A 21,344-nucleotide genomic window follows, 5' to 3' on the forward strand; every position below is an offset into this window, starting at 1 on the left:
ATTTGCCTATGAAAATTAACAATTGATGATTATTATCATTATTAAAATATGAAAATCAAAACGCGTGAAGTTTTTAGTTGAATCAAATGAAATTGGCGCACACATTTTAAAAAAAACAGCAATAATCGTCAATAAATAAATATATATCAAATAATTTAAATAAATAAATAAATAGACTTAGCGTACAAATAAATATGTTATGTCTTAAGCTATTATTGCGTATTAGGCTCAATAAATTAGTTTAATTTGTAATTATTAAACACATTCAGACTACTCTGTTAGGCACGCGCTGCTAAAATGAATAAAAGTACTCGCCGCAAAGTAGGCAACACAAATTGTGCGCTTGCAGTTTGACAGTCACTTGCGTGGCATGCAAAACTGTAGATGGCACTCAATTTGTGTCCTGCTCATGTTTCACGAGAATTTTTCTTTTTTCTTGTTTTTTTTTTTGTTTTGCTTTTCCTACTGCTGATACACTTTTCCAATTAAGCTAATGACAGTGTATGTGGGGGGAATTGAGGGGGGATGATTGTGCATGAAGGGGTCAGAGTCGAGAATGCGACGTTCGAATTACAAAATATATGAAAGTTGTTTCAACTTTGTTTTCTGCTAGTTTCTAACTCTACTACTTCTATTTACAGTTCGCCTGTTGCGCCTTGACCAAGTGGGCGTGGCCTATTTAACGCCCGTTATGCTGCGCAGCCAAGGCTTGTAGAATGTCGTACGCATATAGACGCCCGGGAGGTATGGCGCCGCACACTTGATGCCATGGGAAACGGTGCCAGCCAACTCGTAACGACCATCAGGACGTTGCAACACCAAAGGACCACCGCTGTCGCCCTGCAAAAAAAGGGACATTGATTGATTGATTAGGTGTTTTGCATGAGTGCAACTGTTCAATAAGTGTAACTTACCTCGCAAGAGTCCTTCTGCCCATTGGCATAGCCGGCGCACAGGAAGGAGTTAAGGATCTTTTTGTTGTGCCCAGCGGTGTGGAACATCTCCTGGCAAACGCTGTTCTCGATAATTGGCACCTGTAGCGTGTGAGAAAGCAATTAAAAAGTTTTTAATCGTACAAATGACTGTAGTCAAGGTGGAAATGCGGGCAATTCCCAGTTGGCAACACGCACCTGAACCTCTTGAAGTACCGAGGGCACACCGCCGCCATACTTGAGTCGACCCCAGCCCGTGACCGTGGCCATGCGTCCAGTGAAATCAGCCAAATCACTGGGCATGCAAATTGGCACTGCAAGTTTAGATTAAAAGAGTTAAATTAAGCGTTTTTCATGGTGATTAAGGAACTTACCTATGTGCGTATCGAATTGCACGGGGCTGTCCATTTCAAGCAGCGCCAGATCATTCTCGAACGTTGCCGGATCGTATTGGCGATGCACAATGACGCGCTTGACATTCTTTGTGACGGGACGTTTGCTCTCCAGATCGCCGGAGATGTCAAACTCACCCATGACGGCGACCAAAGAGGCCAAGAAGCTGTAGGAGGCACAAATTATTAGCAAATGATTTAACTTTGATGGTTTAAAGAACTTACCCAGGCTGGCAATGAGCGGCGGTGATGACGTAGCGACTAGTAATTAAAACGCCACCACATTTGTTCTTGGTGAAGAGTCCCAACCAGGTGGACTCACGGACGAGAACCTGCCAGGGAAAGGCGCCGAACGTGGAGCCTTTGCCGCCGACAATACGTCCGGACTTGACGTGTGGACGAACGCCGCATTCTGTTGATGGGGAGTGAAATGTGAGGTTAGGAGTAGGGAGTGTTCACAGAGCGAGAGAGTGTGAGTGAAACAGAGAGTGTGATAGAGCGTGGGAGATTGAGAGCGAGACAGGCATAGAGAAATAAAGAGAGAGCACAAAATAAGCGAGTAAGCAAGCTAGCTGCCGAAACTGACAGCTAGTGAGATACAGTTAAAGCGAGTAAGAGAGTTACAAAGAGGAAACATAGAATTGCAATATTGGGGAATGCATAATGGATCAGGCAAGGTGCTTGGACTACTAGGAACTTGGGGAGGAACTAGGAGATGTGGGGTACTACAACTAGCTGTGTGACTTGGGGCTTAGGATGGCTTTTCAATGATGACGATGCCTGTGAGCAGGCCGTTTGCGTCGACGAGCTAAATATTTTGGAATGATTTTCGGATGATTGCAGGAGTTATGTATGCGGATTAGCAAACAGTGGATCGATTGGGGTTATAATGTAAATGCGATTATTAGGAACAAGAGAGAGAAAACAAGAAAGAGAGAGAGAGTGAGATAGAGAGTGATAGAGACAGTTGGCTTGGGGTCTATGCTTCATGTCCATTTGCTTCAATCACTCAATACTTACGTATCTTGCGTCCATTGGCACCACCGTACGAGCTGAGCGTTGATCCCTGATCGATTTCATTCTCATGCGGACTTGGGTTAACATCCTCTTCATCCTCCTCGTCTACGATTTCATCATTCGCTGGACGTGCAGTGGTTTTCACAGTGCTGCCAATGCGTTTGGTGGGTTTCTTCGAGCTGGGTCGACGCGTTGTAGTGCTCGGTATAGTGGTTCGACGTGTCACCGGTTTGCGAGACGTGCTAACTGCAGAAGTCTTCTTGTTGGGCGCCTTGGTGGACACTCGTGTCACAGGTTTCTTAGTCGTGGCCTTGGGCTTTGCTGTGGTTGCCACACGCACTGGCTTCCGAGTGGTCTTGCGGTTAACATTGGTAGTGGCACCTCCAACGGGGCCGGCGGCATAGGTGGTTGCGGTATTGTTGGTCTCGTCGATCATGTCAGCCAAGGCCTCAAAGTTGCCCTGCAACGAGGCAACCAATTTGTGGACGAGCGTATGCATCTTATCCTTTAGCACCACATCCTCAACAAATGCAGGCGTGGACAGTTCCAGATCGCTGGTCACAGCGCTCGAGGCGGCAGACATATTCAGATTGGGGTTGCGCACCGGTGGAAAGTTAACGAAGTCATTGGGTGACGTGTAGGTCTCTTCGTTCACTTGTTGGCCCACCTTTTCGCCGGGCACCGAGAATGCCGGATATGTGGGTGTAGGACCATAGTAGCCAGGGAAGGCGGGCTTATCATCAGAGGGAAGTCCGAACAATGTTTCGGTTGTCGATTGCGTAAAGGCCACGTGAACTGGACTGCTGCCCGCGCCGGTGATTGGCATGCCAAAGTAGCCCGGATCTTCAAAATCATTGGAGCTCACCACAGCCGGTGTGCTAACCGGACGACGGGTCACACTTGGGCCATAGATGTAAGAGTTTGTGGTGGCAGCCACCTTGTTGTTGTTGTTTTCGTTGTTATTGATCCATGAATTGGAGCTCACCAGATTGATGGCAGTGGGTTTAGGTGTGATCTGCACGAAACCTGGCTTCTTGTGGCCACCATAATTGCTCGTGGGCTGCTGGATGTGAATGGGAGTTGAGGCGGTGGCATACAAAGGAGGCTGATAGTTGCCTGGCGTAGATCCTAAGATATTCTCAGCTGTGCTCTGTATGAAGGCATCCAGTTTGTCGTCGGCCATGAATAGTGGTGGCACCTTGTCGTAGTGATAGTCGACGGTAGCAGGTGGACGTGGTGTAGTTGGACCCGTGACATAGCTGGTGGAAATTGGCTTGGATGAGACGGGTTTGCGTGTTGGCGAGCTGGCCACAGGTTGCTCATTGTAGCCGAGTTTCTCTGCTGCTGGCGCTGGAGCGGGTACTGGAACTGGCGCAGGAGCTGGTTGATCATAGCTGATAGTTGGCTGGGCGTAGTCAAGAGCTGGAGACACCGACTGATCGTAGCTGGCGGCTGGCGAAGATGGCTGTTCATAGCTAACAGTAGGAGCTGCCGCTGGCTGATCATAGCTGGCAGCTGGTGACTGGGATTGTGGATAGCCCGTGTCCGCTGGTTGTGTCACCTGCTCCGCGTTGTAGTTGCCCAATGGCTGTTTGATTTGTATGTGTGTCACAGGAGATTCCTCTGCGTCATAGGCGGGTCTTCTAGTGTTCTGCTCGCTAAATTGTGGCTGATTATAGCTATTGCTGGGCTGCGCTAGAGGAGTCTTCTTTGTAGGCGGACGCTTACTGCTGGGCTTGGGACGCGGCTTGGGGCTAGCGGTGATCAGAACAGGACGTGTGGAAGAGCTATCCATAGTATCGTATTGAGGACGCTGTGCCTGTGTAGTTGTGGTGCTGGCAATGTAACTGGATGTGGGTACTGGACTGGCAATGGACAACTTCTCCGTCTGTTGATACCCATCGGAGCTGGCATCGTATTGCTCTTGCACTTTGGTGGTGTGCGACGAAACGGACACTTCGGCGGGCAGCGGATCGTTGTAGTGCTGCATTGTCACCATGCCAATATACGAGGCAACGGGACGATTAGCTGCTGTCGAGGGTCGCACATAGGCAGGCGAAGGTTGCGGTGGCTCCGTGTAGGTGTTTGTAATCTTTTGATAGCTGACTTCGGTGTTGGCCTCCTGGGAACCGCTGCTCAGCTGACCATAGCCAGAGAGCTCAGCCTGACCCGACTCACTCTCTAGGTACGCCATGTCCACGGGGTAAGCGATGCCCATGACGGGCATTTTGTTGAACTCCGAGGTCTGTGGGCCCGAAGGGATCGCTGCATCATTGTAGCCAGTGGCGGGCATTGTGTGCTCATCCAGCACTGAGGATTGATCCTCGCTGTATGTGGGACGCGGTGTTGGCAACTCTGCGGACTGGCTGCCAGTGGCGGAAACATCCTGCTCATCGGACACCTTGTCGTAGCTGGTCTCATAGTTGGGGCTTGTGGTGTAGGCATAATCCTGCTCTGGCGACTTGACATCTTCATCCTGACTCTGCTGATAGTAGCCATCGGGTTGTGCTGTGACTGCAGCTGTTGTCTCGCTGTGATCCGTCTGCGGTGCATACCCATAGGAAGGCGTCTGCTGGCTAACCACATTGTAGCTGGGACCATGGCTGCTGTTGCTCAGCTGCAGAATGATCGATTCAATGGAGTCCACATGCGTGGTAATCGAGGAGACTGTAGTGGGATTGCTCTGACTCGCAACTGGATTTGGACGCTTCTCATTGTTGTATGTGGGCACCAGAATATATTTATCTTCCGTGGCAGCTGTAGGCTGAGTGCTGCTGCTGCTGCTGCTGCTGCTACTGGAGGACGAAGTGTAGCTCTGCGATGATAGTTGTTGCTGCGGTGGCTGCACATAGACTGGTTGTGGTCCGTAGCCGGTGGAGAACTGCAAGTCCTCGACAAGATCAGCATCTGCACCAGGATGTGTAATATCGCTGTGCGTGAACTCGCCGCCATCGAGTATAAGATGATTGTGATGATGCATATTCGATGGTGCGGCAGGCTTTGGTTTCGCCTTGATCTGCTGCACGGGGCGCTTCATGGTCTCGGCCAATTGTGGCATTGGCTTTGCTGGAATCGTTGGCTTAGCCTGTGGCTTCGATTGTGGCTTCTGCTGTGGTTTGGGTTGAGGTTTGGGCTGTGGCTTTGGCTGAGGTTTTGGCTTGGCTGTCGTGGGCGCAGCTGTGGTAGCTGGTGCTTTTGTGGCCGGTGTCTCCTCAAACGAGTTTGACTCTGAACTGTGATCCAAGGTGCTGCCTGAGATCTTGGTGGGCACCTCTGTGGTAAAGGTCACAATATCATCATTGTGCTCAGGTGGCAACGTAGCCAGCACTTGCATCACAAAGTCATCGTTGCCAGGGGGCGATGAGAACGTGTTGATCTTCACAGAGTGCTTGTTGACATGAATTGCTGGTGGTTGTTCCGTTACCTTGACCTCATTAAAGTTGGCCGCATCATTGTTCACTTGCAGCTCGGCATCCTGTTCGAACTCGACGCTGGCTGATTGCGAATTTGTTGCTTCGGTGGAGCCGCTGGAGAAGCTCACCTCATCCTCGACAACTGGCTGCACACTGTGCTGGCCAATGCTGGTCGTGCTGCTCAATTGCTGATAGACCTTGTCTAAGTTCTGCTGATCGTAGATGTTCTGTGCTGGCTGCTCATCGCTAACTTGCTGTGCTTCCTCCTGATGCTGATCGTATTGCTGTTGTGACGATGGTTGATCGTACTGTTGTTGTGAAGTCTGCTGATCATATTGCTGCTGTGGTTGCTGTTGAGGTTTCTGTTGCTGCTGTTGCTGAGCATATTGCTGAGGCTCTTCATCGTACTGCTGTTGAGTCTGTTGTTGCTCTTGCTGTTGACCATATTGTTGCTGTGGCTGCTGTTGCTCATCCTCCTGCTGTTGACCATATTGCTGCTGCGGCTGCTGTTGTGGCTTGTGTTGCTGCTGGTCATACTGTTGCTGTTGTGGCTTCTGTTGCTGCAGCTGCTGCTGCTGCTCGCCGTAGTTCTCGTAGGAGGATTGCGCTGCCTGTTGCAGTTTCTGTTGTTGCTGCTGCTGCTGATGTTGCTGGAAGTAAGCATTCTGCGCATCATTGATCAAGGTGCTGGCCAACTCATGCGTCTGCGGAATCTGACAGCAGGCACCGAACAGAAAGCCATCCATACAGGCGCCCACCACTTCACCGCCTCGCTGTGCGCACTCATGATTGAACATGCAGATGGTGGGTCCATTTGATCGAGGATCGGAGCTGGGCAGCGTTTTGGTGGCGCGACAATGCTTCGGGGTAATGCGATAGCCACCAAACAATTTGCGTCCACCTGCAAAATGGAGAGAAAGGCAACAGCATCCAGTTAGTTGTGACTTGTGAAAAGCAAAAAAGATATAATTGCAATAGACATCTTATAAATATTTGAAAACCGCTTTCGACGTTTCGCAATTAAAATTCTTCTGCTAATAAGATTCGTACTTGTTAATAAAATAAAAGTATGGCGAGTGTGCAAACCAGCTTTGTAAATAAGCCTATATTACTGGTGTGAATTGTTGGTGTGACTTTTCTCTGTTAACTACAAATCTTTCGATAATAATTTAACAAGTTAAATTAAATTCAAGCTCAATTTTGTGATGTGTTGCAAATTATTCTCTAATTATTTAGATTTGTGTGCTTTCAATTGCCAAAAAATGTAAGCTTTTCATAATTAGTTTAGTACTAACTTTAAGCCTTCCGTTTAGCCAAATGGTAGAGTTCAATTAACTATATTGTTATGCCTGAGGCTTAGACCGATTAATTAAGTTGTCTGTCAAAATCAAAGCCAGGCAACTGTACATAATTGGATTAGCTAGTGAAAATCTTGTTGTGTGCGTTCGAAATTCTTGAAATGAAAGTGACAATTTGTTGGTTTGTTAAATATTTGTGCTTCCTCTTTATGCACTTGACGAAAGGTATTTTAATTACATTTTGCACTGCTAATTATGAAGCAAGAAAACAACAAAAACAATAAACTCAATTAACATGAGAAACGATTGTCGTTCTGCAAGCCGTCGTCGTCGTCGACAACTACTTAAACGTGCCACTTCGAAAGGCAGCAGAAGCAACAACAGCAACAGCAACAGCAGCAGCAAGTGGCAAGTGAAAGTGCTGCCAAGTTGCTGCTGCAATGTCAAAGTTCAACGCTGCCTTTTTACCTGGTTTTTTCTCCCCCAAACTTTTTCGTTTAGGTTAAATGCAGTTTAATTGCATTTTTGGGGACTTTTTATTTCGCCTGATTTGGCAAATGAGCTAAGAAACTTTTCTCATTACAAAAACTACAATCGCATCTCACTTGACATTTGGCTTCAAGTGACGCTCATTGATTTCGTGCTGCAATTAGACAAGCCAGCAAGGGAATCAATTGAGACTGGCATTTGACTCGAGTTTAGGCAAACAATTAACACCTCAACTTGTGGCTGCTCCCATTCCGAATTTACCTGAAGAGTGTGTCAATGTTTACCCCAAATTGGAGCATAGCCCGAAATTCTCAATACGGAAGACGAGTGCTAGATTCTAAGACCCCATAAATAAATGAAGAGTTGTAGTCGCAATCAATTAACAATTAACTTGCTAATTAAATATAAATCAAGCGATAACGAAAATGAAATTGCAAGAAAGCCAACATTAACTTACAGTTACAGCCTGACTCATAAAAAAGCCCAAAAAAAAAACAAACTGTAAAGTAAGGCGAGAAGAAAAAACGAAAAAAAATACATCGAAAAAAACCCTGCTCCTTCATGCTGGGCACGTCTCAGAGCTGGAGTCAAGTGAAAGTAAACAGAGCGAGAAAAGTGAATAAGTTATCAACGCGCAGCGCTAAAACTCCAATTAGAATGTCCAGTACGTAGCCCCAACTTCAACTCCGACTCCAACTCGGCCGTGGACTTCAACATCTCAACACCGCAAAAAACTCACATAATTGAGAAAAGTGATAGTGTTTTGTTTGCCTTTTTATTTCATTTAATTTCATTTTTTCTGTTTGCTTTTTTTCTGTGTTATTGTTATTCGTAATTTTTCAAACGATTTCGTTTTTCTGCTCAGTGGCGCTGGTTTTACTTTTTTTTTGTCTATTATTAATATTACTTTTTGTGGCTTTATTATTTGCAGACATTTCGCATTTTATGATTAGACACTCAAGTGCGTTGAAGTATTCTTCCGACAATCGTTAAAAAGATAGTAAACCCACAAAACGATGCCAAAGAGAGGAGGCATGAGAAAAGGCCGCAGGCAGACACGTCAGACAAGACATCAAGTTGGTTGCTCAGCAAACATTCTGTTAACTTAACATTGCCATTTAACAGCGCCTCTTTTGTTTAGCTAACATAATTATGGTGTTGGGTGTTGTGAGGCTCTGGGAACGAACGAGAGTGCGATAATTATGCTATTTAACTTCATTTTGTTTGATTTGAATCCAACAAAGGGTTGTCTTTAGTTTAGTTAAAGTTACTGAGAACTAAATACTATAATCAATGGTTAACTTTAATGTTGTATTTAAGTTGAATTGAATTCGTTTTTAAATGATATGATTATGATAATATAGAATTCAAACTATTAAATACATTTATTAGTTATTCAGATCGAATTTCAATTCCGTTAGAATCTACAAGTTCTCTGTTCTGTTCTATTACGAAACTTGAGTATGATAAAAGATATCGTGGTTATTTCACAGCTTCTTTAACAGCATAACGTCTCCCATTCTCAAAGTTGTGACCTTCACAATGCTGTTCAAAGTTGAAGAGAATGCCATAAAACACCCGAGAAAATCATAAAGCAAAAACTCTAACGTCGTTTCGGTACTCTCCATTAAATATGCAAAGAATGTTTATACGCGTCGCTGCATGAGCATTAGTTATTTTTTGGGGCACACCTGCCACAACAGCAGCAGCGGCGTAGCCAAAGTCGTAACCGAGAATGCGTGACTCTTATATCTTATATCTGATTTGTGATTTCTGATTTATTTTGTGGTTGTCGCTGCGCGCGATTGGGGCAACTTATCTCAGGGGGTTATTAACGCTTATGCCTCTGACCCTAATTGGTTGCAACAAGAAATTCAAGTCAATGTATCGTAATAATCGCCAAGTGGCATGCAAAATAGGTTACAGCATCGCAACAACAACAACAACAGCGACAACGTCAAGAGCAATAACTGAGCGCACGCCAAAAGCCGGCTTCCACACACACTCACACATTAGCTCTCTTGTGTGTTGCGTTGTGTACGCTCTCCAAACTCTCTAGACTTGACTCAGACCCAGACTTTGGGGGGAACGAAAGTGTGTCAAACGCCTGAATAATTTTTGCGCCGCATTTCCAAAATTTTTCGGTGCTTATCGTTCAGAAATGGAAGAGCAACAAATTGAAAAAAAGTGGTTATTTCGCAACCATTTTTATAATTAAATTCATAACATAGGCTGACTAAGACTTTGTGAAATAATACAATTTCTATTGACTAAATTAACCTGTTTTTTTTTAGTCATGGTAGTCTTTACTTTTTAATGAATAAACTATCAACTATTATTTAATTTGATCAAAAATTTTAAATTCGTTCTTCAATTGTCCGCAAAATCGAAATACTTTCAGCAAGAGTATAAAGAATTAAAAGAAAACAATGAAGCCACTACAAAATGAGATAACAGGTTGTTCTTTTGACCACTTCTTGACCATAAACATTAATTGTTGCCAAAAAGAAAGAACCGCAACAAACAAAAACAACAACAACAGTATGTCACTGGAGCCCTTGTTGCAGCAACAACTTCGATTGGAAGCATGTATTGGAAATTCTTTTTGGCCCCGACATGAAACAGTTATCGACTGCGTTTCATTTACATCGCATGCAGTGAAATTTACACACACACACACACACTCGCACACAGATGAAAATTAATTAAATCATGAAATATGCTGCACGCTACAGAGCAGATCGGATTCGTAGAACTTGTTTTCTTGCCAAGCATCTTCTCCGAGAGGAAGACAAAGAGCGCCAGATGCCGGTTGAAATGCCGAGATCAAGACAGTGCTAGAGACGGAGACGGAGACAGAGACGCAACGTATCGAGCTCCAAAGAATGTAAACAAACGAGGCGCTTTAACGGTAAAATGGAAAATTATTATCGATCAATTAGCTCAAAGCTGCAAAAAAAAAAAAAACAAGAAAAAACTAAAGAGAATTAAAGGTGTATAAGAATAGATACTCTGGAAGTATATGCAAACATGCTAGTTTAATAGCTTCTGAGTTGGCTAGAGATCGGTTTTAATATTACAGGCCTATAAATTATTGCTACGCTTCTGGCCAATTTGGTATTTAACGTTTTTTGCTCTGATTGCTTTGTGAAAGTGTTTAAATGTTCTTGGACTACATTTATGGACACCATAAGTAGCTTAATTGCCCGAGAACCAATAGATATAATTATAGTTTATCTATAATTAGAAACGAATAAATACACACAAAACTTTTCTTGCGAAATTAATTTCCCCAAACATCGACAAAAAAGAAATGTCCGCTTAGAAGAAAAAAAAAGAAGAAAGGAGAAAAATGAATTTGTCACTTTTCACAAAATTAACATTAAAAAACAACTTCCACATTCATCTTAATCTTGGGTTAATTTCACTTTTCATGGACAAAAGGAAAACTGTTTACAGCTATCGCTTGATTTGGGCTACAACTAATTATTACAACAACAGCAACAAAAATACAAACAACGACAACCACAATCGTTGGAGCTAGCTAAAGCGAGAGTTTTTGTTTTCGTGCTAGTTAAATTGAATTTGTTTTGTGATTTGTTGCTGTTGTTTTACGAGACTCTTTGTATGTATTTATTAATTTTAATGGGCTTTACGTGCGACTGTGCGCCATGTTTGCCATCATCTTTAATCTGCAGTCTTCAGTCTTCAATCTTCCAACTCCCATCTTAAGATTACAAGCTCGCATCTGTTTCCACACCATTCTGCGGTGTCACGCAAGAAGTTTTCCGTTTTGCGTGATGGAAAATGAAAGTTGTTTTTTCTTCTTATTAAGTATTATTTTGTTCGTCGACATTTTGTGTAATAAATCGAGTAAGCTTGACCCTTGAGGTACAACTATGGGCAAAAGAAAGGGAAAGATTTCAATTATGTCCAGCGAGATGATTATCAATTGTCTAATAAGGCCAGGGCCAGGGTCAAATCCAGATGCAGATGCAGCAAATAGACTGCAACAATTTGTGGCAGCTGAGCCGGAACAAAACATTTCTATTAATCACAATGTATGTAATTGAATTGTTTAACAGTAAGTCGGAGCAGCAATTGCAACTGCAGTAACATTAAACATAACTCTGGCTTCCATGCACTAGTAGTCAAGCTCTGGGTGAATTGGACTGTGGCATGCACCATATAACCGATTTGCACGCAAACACATGCTACACACGGGAAGACAGCGCCTTGAATTACATAAAATTGCATTTGAAAGTCACAAAATGAGCTAGCTCTGTGTGCCACATATGCACGCACATACTCACAACACACATGTGTACTTGCAACATATTTGCAGCTGCTGCTCGCATTTCAGACCGCCCCATTTGATTTGGCATCGGGTCGGGTGTCGCTCCTCGTTCTTTGAATTGGCACAGCATCCGAATCTGAATCGAAATCGGAACACCGATCGCCAGTCAAGTAGTCGCCTCTGCCGCCGCCTCCTCCTCAACCTGGGCTGCTCTCCTCGTCAACGTCGATGGCAGTGTAAAAATTGTAACAGTGACCCAAATAAAAAATGCGGCGACCGAAAAGACCGGTAATGTAACAGTGAATGTGCAAGTGCTCCAGCCAGTGTGTACACACACATATACATATATGTTTGTATATTTATACGATTGTACATATTATACGCGTGCAATTCTAATGGGAAACTGTCTGTTGTTATTTTTCTTTTTCGTACTGCAAACCTGAAAATAACTGGCGGACAACGGGCGTATCAGAGATGCTACAAAGGCTTATCGTGTCACGACGCTGTCATCGATATGCTTAGCACTTTCCAGTGGCAACTGGTTGCTATCGCAATGATTAACACAAATTTAAACGCAATAAAGAATGTCAACATTGCTGAGCGTACCGTATATTAAATTGCATTAATGAACATTCTTCTATTACTTATTATTATATTATTAACGAGTGTGTGCTTAATTAAATGAAGTGCAAGCAATTTAATTGACATGAACAGTTAATCAAATTGTAGTTCGCCTCTGTAACGCTTTTTAATCGATTTGAAACTTGTTGCTCGTTTCAATAATCGACATTCCTTGAGTTTGATTTTGCATTTCTGATTGATATGTGTAAATTAATAAATATTGTGTTATTATATTCACGCAGTGAACTTCTAGTGTGTTAACGTGGTTAAAAATCAAATTTGAATTTTCTGGGCGATTCTCACGTGCCCATCTCCGTGTGGCTTTTCAGCGTGTGGTGCGTGTGTGTTTGCTTTCAGCTGTCCGCAATAAGAAAGGTAATCACAGTGTCAACCGCGAGTCGAGTGCGTCCAGCGTGAACAGGTTGCACAGCGACACCAAAAGAGGCCCCACACACACACACGCACACACACACGCAGTCACACCATGCACAGAATGGGAATGTGTGTGTGGTTCAGCTTTTAGCTTTGCGCCAGTTTCGTTTCGTGTCGTTTCTTGTCTGCTCGCTGTGCTCTTCTTCTTTATTGTTCATAAATCGTATGTAAGTACATTATTCCGTTTTGTTTTCATTGCGACTCTTACTACTACTACTACTACTACTACTACTTCTTTTATTATTACTGCTATTCCTATTATGATACTTTTGTGGGGTTTTATTGTTCTCTTTTTTGCCAGGTCACTCGATTTCAGTTTGACTCGAGCATGATAAGAACTTTGCATTGTTTTGTATGTAAATGATTGTTATTATTCTATTTCGTTTGTGATATTGTTTTTCCGCACAATGAACGCGTTTCAGCTAAGTGAAAAGTTTAGCTACTCGTTTGTTTAGTGACTAAGTATTATTGATACACATTTGTGGGAACATTGGTTTAAGAAACTTTTCAGTCAATACAAAAAATTTGGCAAAAAAATAGTAGAAAAACAAATCGTTCAACATCAAATCAAATATGCATGATGAACAAACGCAGTCGTTAAATTGAGTGTGTGAACGGAGCAGTGAAAGTTGTCGGCCCGAAATAAATGACATCATTTTGGCAATAGTCCGATCGATAACTAAAACCACATGAACACTATGGAAAGGAAGAAGAGTGCAAAATCTCAGAGGCAACAAAAGCGACTTTAATCACTGCACATGAAAGGCAAGCATTTAAATGCGTATGCAGATTTTATTGCAAAAACAAAAGGCCTTTAGAATGTGTGGAGTCATTCAACGGAAGCGGCGACAAACATACTTCCAACACTTCCCCTCGGCAACACATATAACATTCACAAAAGACGGCAGCAGCAGCAGCCAATCGGCAGCTGAGAGAGAGAATTTCACTTTCACCGCCAAACATGTCAAAACAAATTTGACGTTTGCTATGTATTTCCTGTTAGACGCATCCATAACAAAGACAACTCCACGACTCGCATCTCCAACTGTGACTTTGTCTGCGTCTTGGAGTTGGTTTTGGAAGTGTTGACAAGTCGATAATTTGTAACTGCTCTGTCGATAAAAGGAAACGTTGGCCAAGACGAGCAGCACTTGAGCAATGCTGATGAGCTTAAAAGATAAACTAAATAGCAAATAACAAATGGGTATGAGTGTAAGTACATACTCACACACACTCACACTACTCACGACTCTCATTCACAAGCGTTTTGAGCTATGCACTAATAGTTCCGAGTTGCTCTCTGTGGCGTAGGAAGTGCAGCTCAATTGCCGTCATCTGATATACGAGTACAAGTTTATGGCTATGATCGTGTCTGTCTTTATCTATGCTGTGTGTGTGTGAGTGTGCACTGGGTGAAATGCTCTTCTCGGTGGCACTTGATGTTGATGATGTGTCACAGTTTTAATGCGATTGAGTTAAGTTTTATGATGTGGTAAACGTCTGTGGGAAAATTTGAGGCAAACCAGCAGTCCGCTTTGCCCCCTTCCCTCTCTCTTGCCCTTGCCCCGCCACCCAAAATAAAATTGTGGAAGAAAGTCAGAAATGTCGCTTTCACATTAATTGCATGCAGCGAAATATGAAATGAAATGAAACACCGTTGCGTATACGTAATTTGCATAAATTGAAGCAAACCGATCAAGTGTCAGAGCAACAACAGTTAAGCAATTAGCCAAAGCGCCTAAAACGCAAACAAAACTGACTTATGAATTGCTTTTTAAGCACAATAATTTGCCAAGACCGAAACCGCGACCAAAGACGTCAGAGACAGAGACAGAGGCGAAGACGCAGACGACTCGGCTTAATGTGGAGCATTTGACCGGACAGCGGTAAAAACGTGATCTCGAAATTATATCGATGCCAAAGACACTGAAAATTGACTGACTGGACTGACTAACCAAGCAGCTGAGCAACTGAACAACTGACTGACTGCTGCCAGCAGCAACACAACTGCAGCAACATGGCAACAACCACAGTCACAGTTGCAGCCACACTCAGCGGCAACATCAGCTTCCTTCCCCAAGGCGAAGTTGAGTGGAGTCGAGTCGAATGAAGTCGACTGGAGTGAGTCGCAAATTACCGCAAACTCAACGTCAACTGCGGACCGACAAGTGCATAGACGCTAACTGGCACACGCTCTTCGATCAGAACCTGTACAACAAAAGCTGGCTATTGTTGTTGTTGCTGTTGTTGTTGTGGCTACTGGCCAAGACATTTTCATTTCGCACGCGCTGGCAGCTAGGACAGTGGCCGCCGCGGGATTTTTCTTTCTTTTTTTTAGTTTGTTCGTTTCGTTTGGTGTACAAATAAAAATTGAATAGAAATTGAAAATTGTTTTTCTGCTTAGACGTCGATCACACACACACTCACATGCAGCTAGTATTATTAATGATACATTGGGTGCATGATTGGCATTTGCTGACTCTAACTCTGCTGCTGCAACTGCCATGGCGATTGCTGCCTCTGACGCAGCAACGTTGTCCGCAAAACGGAAGCACTGATTTTTCTCTCTTTTTTACCTGAGCCAACCTATAAAAGTGTTTGTTCAATGATTTGATGATTTGATTGTGTGAATGTGTCTACATCTTTGTGTGTGTCTGTGTGTGTTTGGCAAGAGGTTTTCACTGTGTAAGCTGCATAAATAAAGTCCAATTGCAGACCAACCGAAAGGGCCGTGAACCTTCGACTCAGCTCAAGTCTTATGAAAGAGTTTAACAACCTGCATTCAATTGAACTTATACGAAATAATACCTTAGCAACTTAATTGAACTGTTGATTGGACTTTCGTTAAAAAGTATTCAAACTAAACTTTTTTATAATTACTTTTAATATAGTTTTTATGATAGATTTAAGAAAATGTTAATATCATTTCATTTATGTAAATATGCCCACGATTATGTTTAAGATTCAGTCTGACTTTGTATTTCATAAATTTTAATTTTATTTGAGATCTGGAAATTTTCTTTCTAAACAACAGTTATTCAATTTGACATTGAAAGTATTTTTATTTATTTATATTGAATACATAGTCTTTAAAACAAAGTTCATTCAATATTTTATATTTCTCGCTCTGTTTTTATGAATTGCATGTGACAAATACTTATTTTCTTTGCCATTATCCACTTGAGCCTTTTTTCACATTAAAGTTTGTAGCTTAAGTCTTTTGGCTTGTTGCTGAACTCGATTGAAGTATTGGGCACACAGCACAATAAGTGTGCCAGTGCCTTCGATAGCAACTAATAACCTGACACATTAGAAATTTGTTTCACTTTTTAAATCGGCAACAATTAACACGAAAGCGACAGAGGAAGCGACAACAGCCACAGCGGCGGCGTTTGCAGAAAGCCAAATACACAAGCTAAAAAACTGTCATAAGAAAGTATATAAAACTGTGTGAGTGTGTGTGTGAATAGGCAGACGGACAGATGAGTCTACTCATGTGCTCATCTGTAGCTCTTACTCGACTGCTTTGTTGTGGTTGTTGTTGTTGTTGTTGTTGCAAAAAGGTAAAAATGGCAAATACAAAATGTGTGTGCTCGTAATGTGGCATAAAATGAACCAAATAATTGCCAAGTGCGTTGCGCTTCTCGTTTATCTGTCTCACTGTTTGAGTGTCTGTGTGTGTGTGAATGTGTGAGTGTATTTGTGTGTGGAAAGTCATTTTCTGTGCCAAAGTTTTTCATGTGGAATTGTTGGCCTCTGTTCATTTATTGACACAAAGGCACAGTTTATGTGTTTTTTTTTTGCTTTTGGTTTTGACTTTGGCCATTGTCAATAGCATCATCAATGTTGCGACTGCTGCTATTGCTGCTGCTTTAATGTTGTTGGTTGGCTGCCAGAGGGGCTTTCACTCGCAGTGGCATCAAAGTGTCAAGTGACACGATTCGATTTGTCAATGAGAACGAGCCGCAACATGAGCTTGCAATTTGCCAAATTGATTTTCATTCTGTTCATAATTCTTACAGCTTCTATTATTGTTCGTTCCAGCAGTCGCGACTACTTTCTTTGCCATTCAATACGAAATTGTCTTCGACACTTACCGCCATTCGATTCAATTGATGATCTAAATCCACTTGTTGTCTGCACAAATAATGCGCCTATTATTATTAAAGTTGTTAAAGCGTTGGAAAGTAGTTGACGCTTTGTTATTGTCGTTCCTCTTGTTGTGGTTGCTGCTGCTGTTGTTCTTGTTGCTGTTGCAGTTGCCAGTTGTGTTGTCGTCGTTATCGTCGCGATTCTACGCGACGCCGGCATAACCCACTTAAACATGTTTGCGGTCGTATTTGGTCTGTCGGTTGGTCAGTCTGATCGCTTGCTCGCTTGCTGGACACTGGGACACTTGGCACTTCGGCTAGACTGACGGTCGACAAGTTTCAGTTAGGGTTTGAGCGAAGCCAGTGCGAAATGAGTGTGGTGTTTGGATGTTGTAATTGTAAGAAATTGTAACTTCCGCGCCGCACGCTCGACTTCTCGACTAAATGTACCGCTAGGCAAAAAACGAAAGACTTAGGCAACGAACGCGCGTCGCATGCACGATTTGATAAAATTTGAAACGAATTGAAACAATACCGAAATAAACACCACAACACTCGAACTCGAACAGTCGAACACACACAATTTAAATAACTCTAACTGTTAACCGCACACACTAAATTATACATTTAGTATTGGTTTGTTATGTTTATAAACGGCGTACATCGGCGAATTTACAGTTGCACAATGCGAATGCGATGCGAAATTTGAACAAGCGCCATGCGTCCGGTCAACTGAACGCTCCGCGTGTGTCTGATTGTCAGCGTTGCCCGTTTGCCAAGCGCTGGCCAAGAAGATAACGGACCTTTGCCACTTTTGTGTGGCAAAACTTTCACTTTAGCACGAGAGAGCGAGAGAATTCCAAAGAGTTGCCAGAAGAAGAGCGAGAGAGAGAGAGCGAGAGCGTGCCGTTGCAAGAGAGCACGACGTGCGAGTATTTTTATGAGTCGCGCGCGAGACGCTTAAATGGTAAACATTTCTATTTCGGCTTCTACTTCTGCTACTGATTCGGTTTTTTTTGGGAGCACCGATATTCCTGTTTCATATGCTTTCTCTGTATACGTTGTGTGTGTGTGTTTGTGTGTGTGTGTGTAAGCACTCGCAACGTCCGCACGCGTGCGCGTTTGAATCTCAACTGAAACGGTTTACAGCGACGCGTTGCGGTTAAGAGCTGCTCAGCGGTGCCAACTAGTTAACAGCGGCTTGCAAAACTGTTAAATCACTGTTAAAGCAGAAGAAGAAGTGCGAGCGCACATACATCAATTGGAATTTTGCCATGCTGATGTCGATGTCGATGTTCATGTTGATGTCACCAGCAAGAGTAACAGTGGCGTTAGGTTTTCCTAGCTTAGCTTTCGCCTCGGTGGCACATCTCGGTGGGCAGCAGGGGCCACCATGGCGTATGCACGATTTACGTGCATAGATATCGCGTATCGGAGTCGCATATTAAGCAAGGTTATCGGCCCATGCAGATCCGTTGCAAGCAATAACAAAAGATTCAAGACACAAACTTGGCAATTAGTGCATTCCAAATTGCTAACAAGCTGACCAATAACTGTTATCTGTGTGAGTGTGTATGTGTGTGTGAGTGTGCGGGGCTCTAACCTGTCGTTTGGCATTTCCTTGACCCAAATTTCACTTAGTTTAGTTTGTCAACGTCTCAGTCTAAATGTGCAGCATTGCAGTTGCCGCCGCTTGCCGCTTGTTTTTGGGGCTTGGCTTGGCCAAGCAAAAACATTAGCATAGCTCAGCTTAGCCAAGTCGAGCCGAGCCGGTGCCAGAGGCATGGCACTTGGCTGGTCAAGCGTGGACACGATCTTTGTATAGAATTTCACTTTCGTTATTGTCGTCAACGTCGTCGTCGTCGTGGTTGTTTTTGTCGTTGCCGTTTTGTGATTGTTTTCTTTTTGTGTGTCTTTTGCCTTTTTGGTTTGCTCTTGTGGTCGGCCGCAGAGTCATTGAAATGGAAAACATTGCGGGATAGTTTTGCCATTTGGGCATGCCGGGCACGTGGGTGGCACACAGTCGCCCAATCTTTAATCGCCAGAACCTCAAGCTGAGCACTTTCACACCTCCCTTTTGTATGAGTTTGCTCGAGTCCGTCACACAGTTTAATTTACTTCCCATGAGCATCATTAGTTGGCTTCAGTATTACGACACGCGACAGTGCTACTAGACAAATATAAATGACTTATTATAATTTAAATGATTTTAGCATAATAAGTGCACAGCTCCAGGAAAATTAAAACAAAGACTACTTCAAATCGAAACGCTTTCACCCAGCTGCCCAGACAATATTCAAGAAGGTGCCAAATTACAACAATGAGAAAAAAATAACAAAAGTTTTAACATACTAACATATAACGAATGTTTAGTCACAAGCACAAAATGATAAAGTTCGCTATGCATCTTATCTGTATTCGATTTAACTTTGTGGACGCCGCTGGCGAGCATTATATAATCGAAAGTAAATTTGAGATCCAAGATCAGAGAGAAAGAAATGCTATTCGAATCAATGAATGGGTTGCTCTGTTGATTTAAGGCAACTCGAATACATAAATTCGGATATTTTCAACATTCAATTAACATAACTCCTACTTGTTAATGAATGCAGTTTGAATATTAAATGAATATTAAATGTTTGTCCTAAAACTAATAAAATAGTTTGACAAAGTCTAATTCGATTTAATAATATCTCTCAAATTATTAAATTAAATATGAAAACTTTTCCATTTACAGACCTCTTATTTTTTTGTTGTTGTCTCTGATTGATTTGTTATAGCTTATATGGTTGCTAAAATGCGATTAATAATAAATAACTATGAAATGTTTAAATGTTTTTCATGCTTTCAACAACTATGCAGTGGAAGATTATGAATTCGCAAATCTTTTGAGCTCTTTGATCAACCGTGACGGAGATGAAATTTTCTATTTTTTCTGCTTTGACAAACGATTTTTGCACTTCAGCACTTCAGCACTTCGGACGCAGCAGGAGGAGCAGCTGCGGGCGAAACGATAAAAACATCAACATAATTAGCTAGCAGACGGTGAGCGACAAGTGTGTGAAATTGAATTTCTAAGATTGTGCCAATCATCGATCGCGTTGTGCGTCGCTCTGTGTGTGAAAGGAGATACACGAAGGGGGCGTGGCCTGGCCAAGATCTTCAGTTTTGTGGGCGTTCAAACCAATCAATTTTCGTGCTGAAAGTGAAGTTTGAAGTTTTTATACTATCTACCCATGTCGTAGACGGGTATTGTAATTTAATAACGGCAGAAGTAAACATATCCGACCCCGTAAAGTATATATATATCCGATATAGTCATATTCGTCTCTGCGTCTTTCTGTCTATATATATTATATATTTTGAGTAAAGTTCCATCGATATACCAAATATAGTATGGTATGGTATATTTTAAATGTAGTAGTATATCGATATACCAAATGTAGTTGTTTGATAAATTGTAGTATTTTATAATACAATTAGCACTTTAAAAATTAAGTATTTTGGTATATCGTATTATATTTAGTATATTTTAACGATTATATCGATTTCGCACTGTTTTGCTTTGAACTAAAAATGAGTAAAGGGTATTTCACAGTCGAGCACACGCAGCTGTTGCTTTCTTATTTATTTTTATTCGCTTAAATGTTCGCCGCTGAAAGTTTATCGCAATTAATCAACTATTTTCGTCGATATGCAAAAAATAGTCAGGTGTATAGACAGACGAGATGTAAGTTATGCCCTTGGGGGCAAATTCACCGCCGTTGTTAACAGCCACATCAACGCCTTCCGAATAGGCCTTCGCCTCGAATAGTTTGCAGTTTATTAGCCCTATTAATTCACTATTTTTGTGCTGTGGTCTCCAAACGCGTTGGTTATTGAAAACGAAAGTTAAGCAGCTTCTCTTTGCCTTCGCCGCTTGACCATTAGATGAACTTTTCATAGCTAATTTATCAAGTTGAGTTGCCGCCGCCCTTGTGATTAATTGCCATCTAAATTGAGCAAACATATTTCGCCATCCAATTTCGTTATCTCCGACAGGCAAATAATCATCAACAGACGGTGAACTGAACTTTCCATTTCACTTGACTTTTTCGAACTTAGTTAGGTTTTATAAAGTTGCAAAATGCTAACTCGTCGACTGCTAGAAGCTAATGTTAGGCATAAAGTTCCAAGGCAATTGACAAAATGACAATGTCACAACAGTAGTCCACGGTACATAAAACAACAATAATTTCACTTTTAGCAAGTGGCAAGCAAGTGTTAACCTATGATGGTACAACACAATGGAAACAAACAAACAAAATATTAGAAGTTAAATCAATATGCCACAAAACGACTGTGTGAATGCCCTGCAAAGGT

At 42.4% G+C, this 21,344-nt stretch overlaps 1 protein-coding gene across 1 annotated transcript; it reads right to left on the reverse strand.

The window, feature by feature from the left end:
- Nucleotides 1–499: 499 nt before the first annotated feature.
- LOC117566645 (serine protease filzig) lies at nt 500–18,071 on the reverse strand. Its single transcript, XM_052004807.1, has 8 exons — nt 16,989–18,071; nt 5,107–6,655; nt 2,345–5,022; nt 1,550–1,736; nt 1,307–1,491; nt 1,131–1,246; nt 915–1,034; nt 500–840 (listed from the first exon to the last, which is right to left on the reverse strand). Exons 1-8 carry the CDS (start codon nt 17,215–17,217, stop codon nt 676–678), a joined length of 5,229 nt encoding a protein of 1,742 aa, XP_051860767.1. The 5' UTR covers nt 17,218–18,071; the 3' UTR covers nt 500–675.
- Nucleotides 18,072–21,344: the final 3,273 nt, after the last annotated feature.

This window comes from Drosophila albomicans, chromosome 3 (assembly GCF_009650485.2).
Source record: "Drosophila albomicans strain 15112-1751.03 chromosome 3, ASM965048v2, whole genome shotgun sequence".
Taxonomy (NCBI): Eukaryota; Metazoa; Arthropoda; class Insecta; order Diptera; family Drosophilidae; genus Drosophila; species Drosophila albomicans.

Coding starts and splice junctions, on each gene's coding strand:
- LOC117566645 (XM_052004807.1), bottom strand. CDS start 17,217: ATGTTTAAGTGGGTTATGCCGGCGTCGCGTAGAATCGCGACGATAACG. Junction 1,035..1,130: donor CGGTACTTCAAGAGGTTCAG/GTGCGTGTTGCC, acceptor CACACGCTACAG/GTGCCAATTATCGAGAACAG. Junction 841..914: donor GGCAGAAGGACTCTTGCGAG/GTAAGTTACACT, acceptor CTTTTTTTGCAG/GGCGACAGCGGTGGTCCTTT.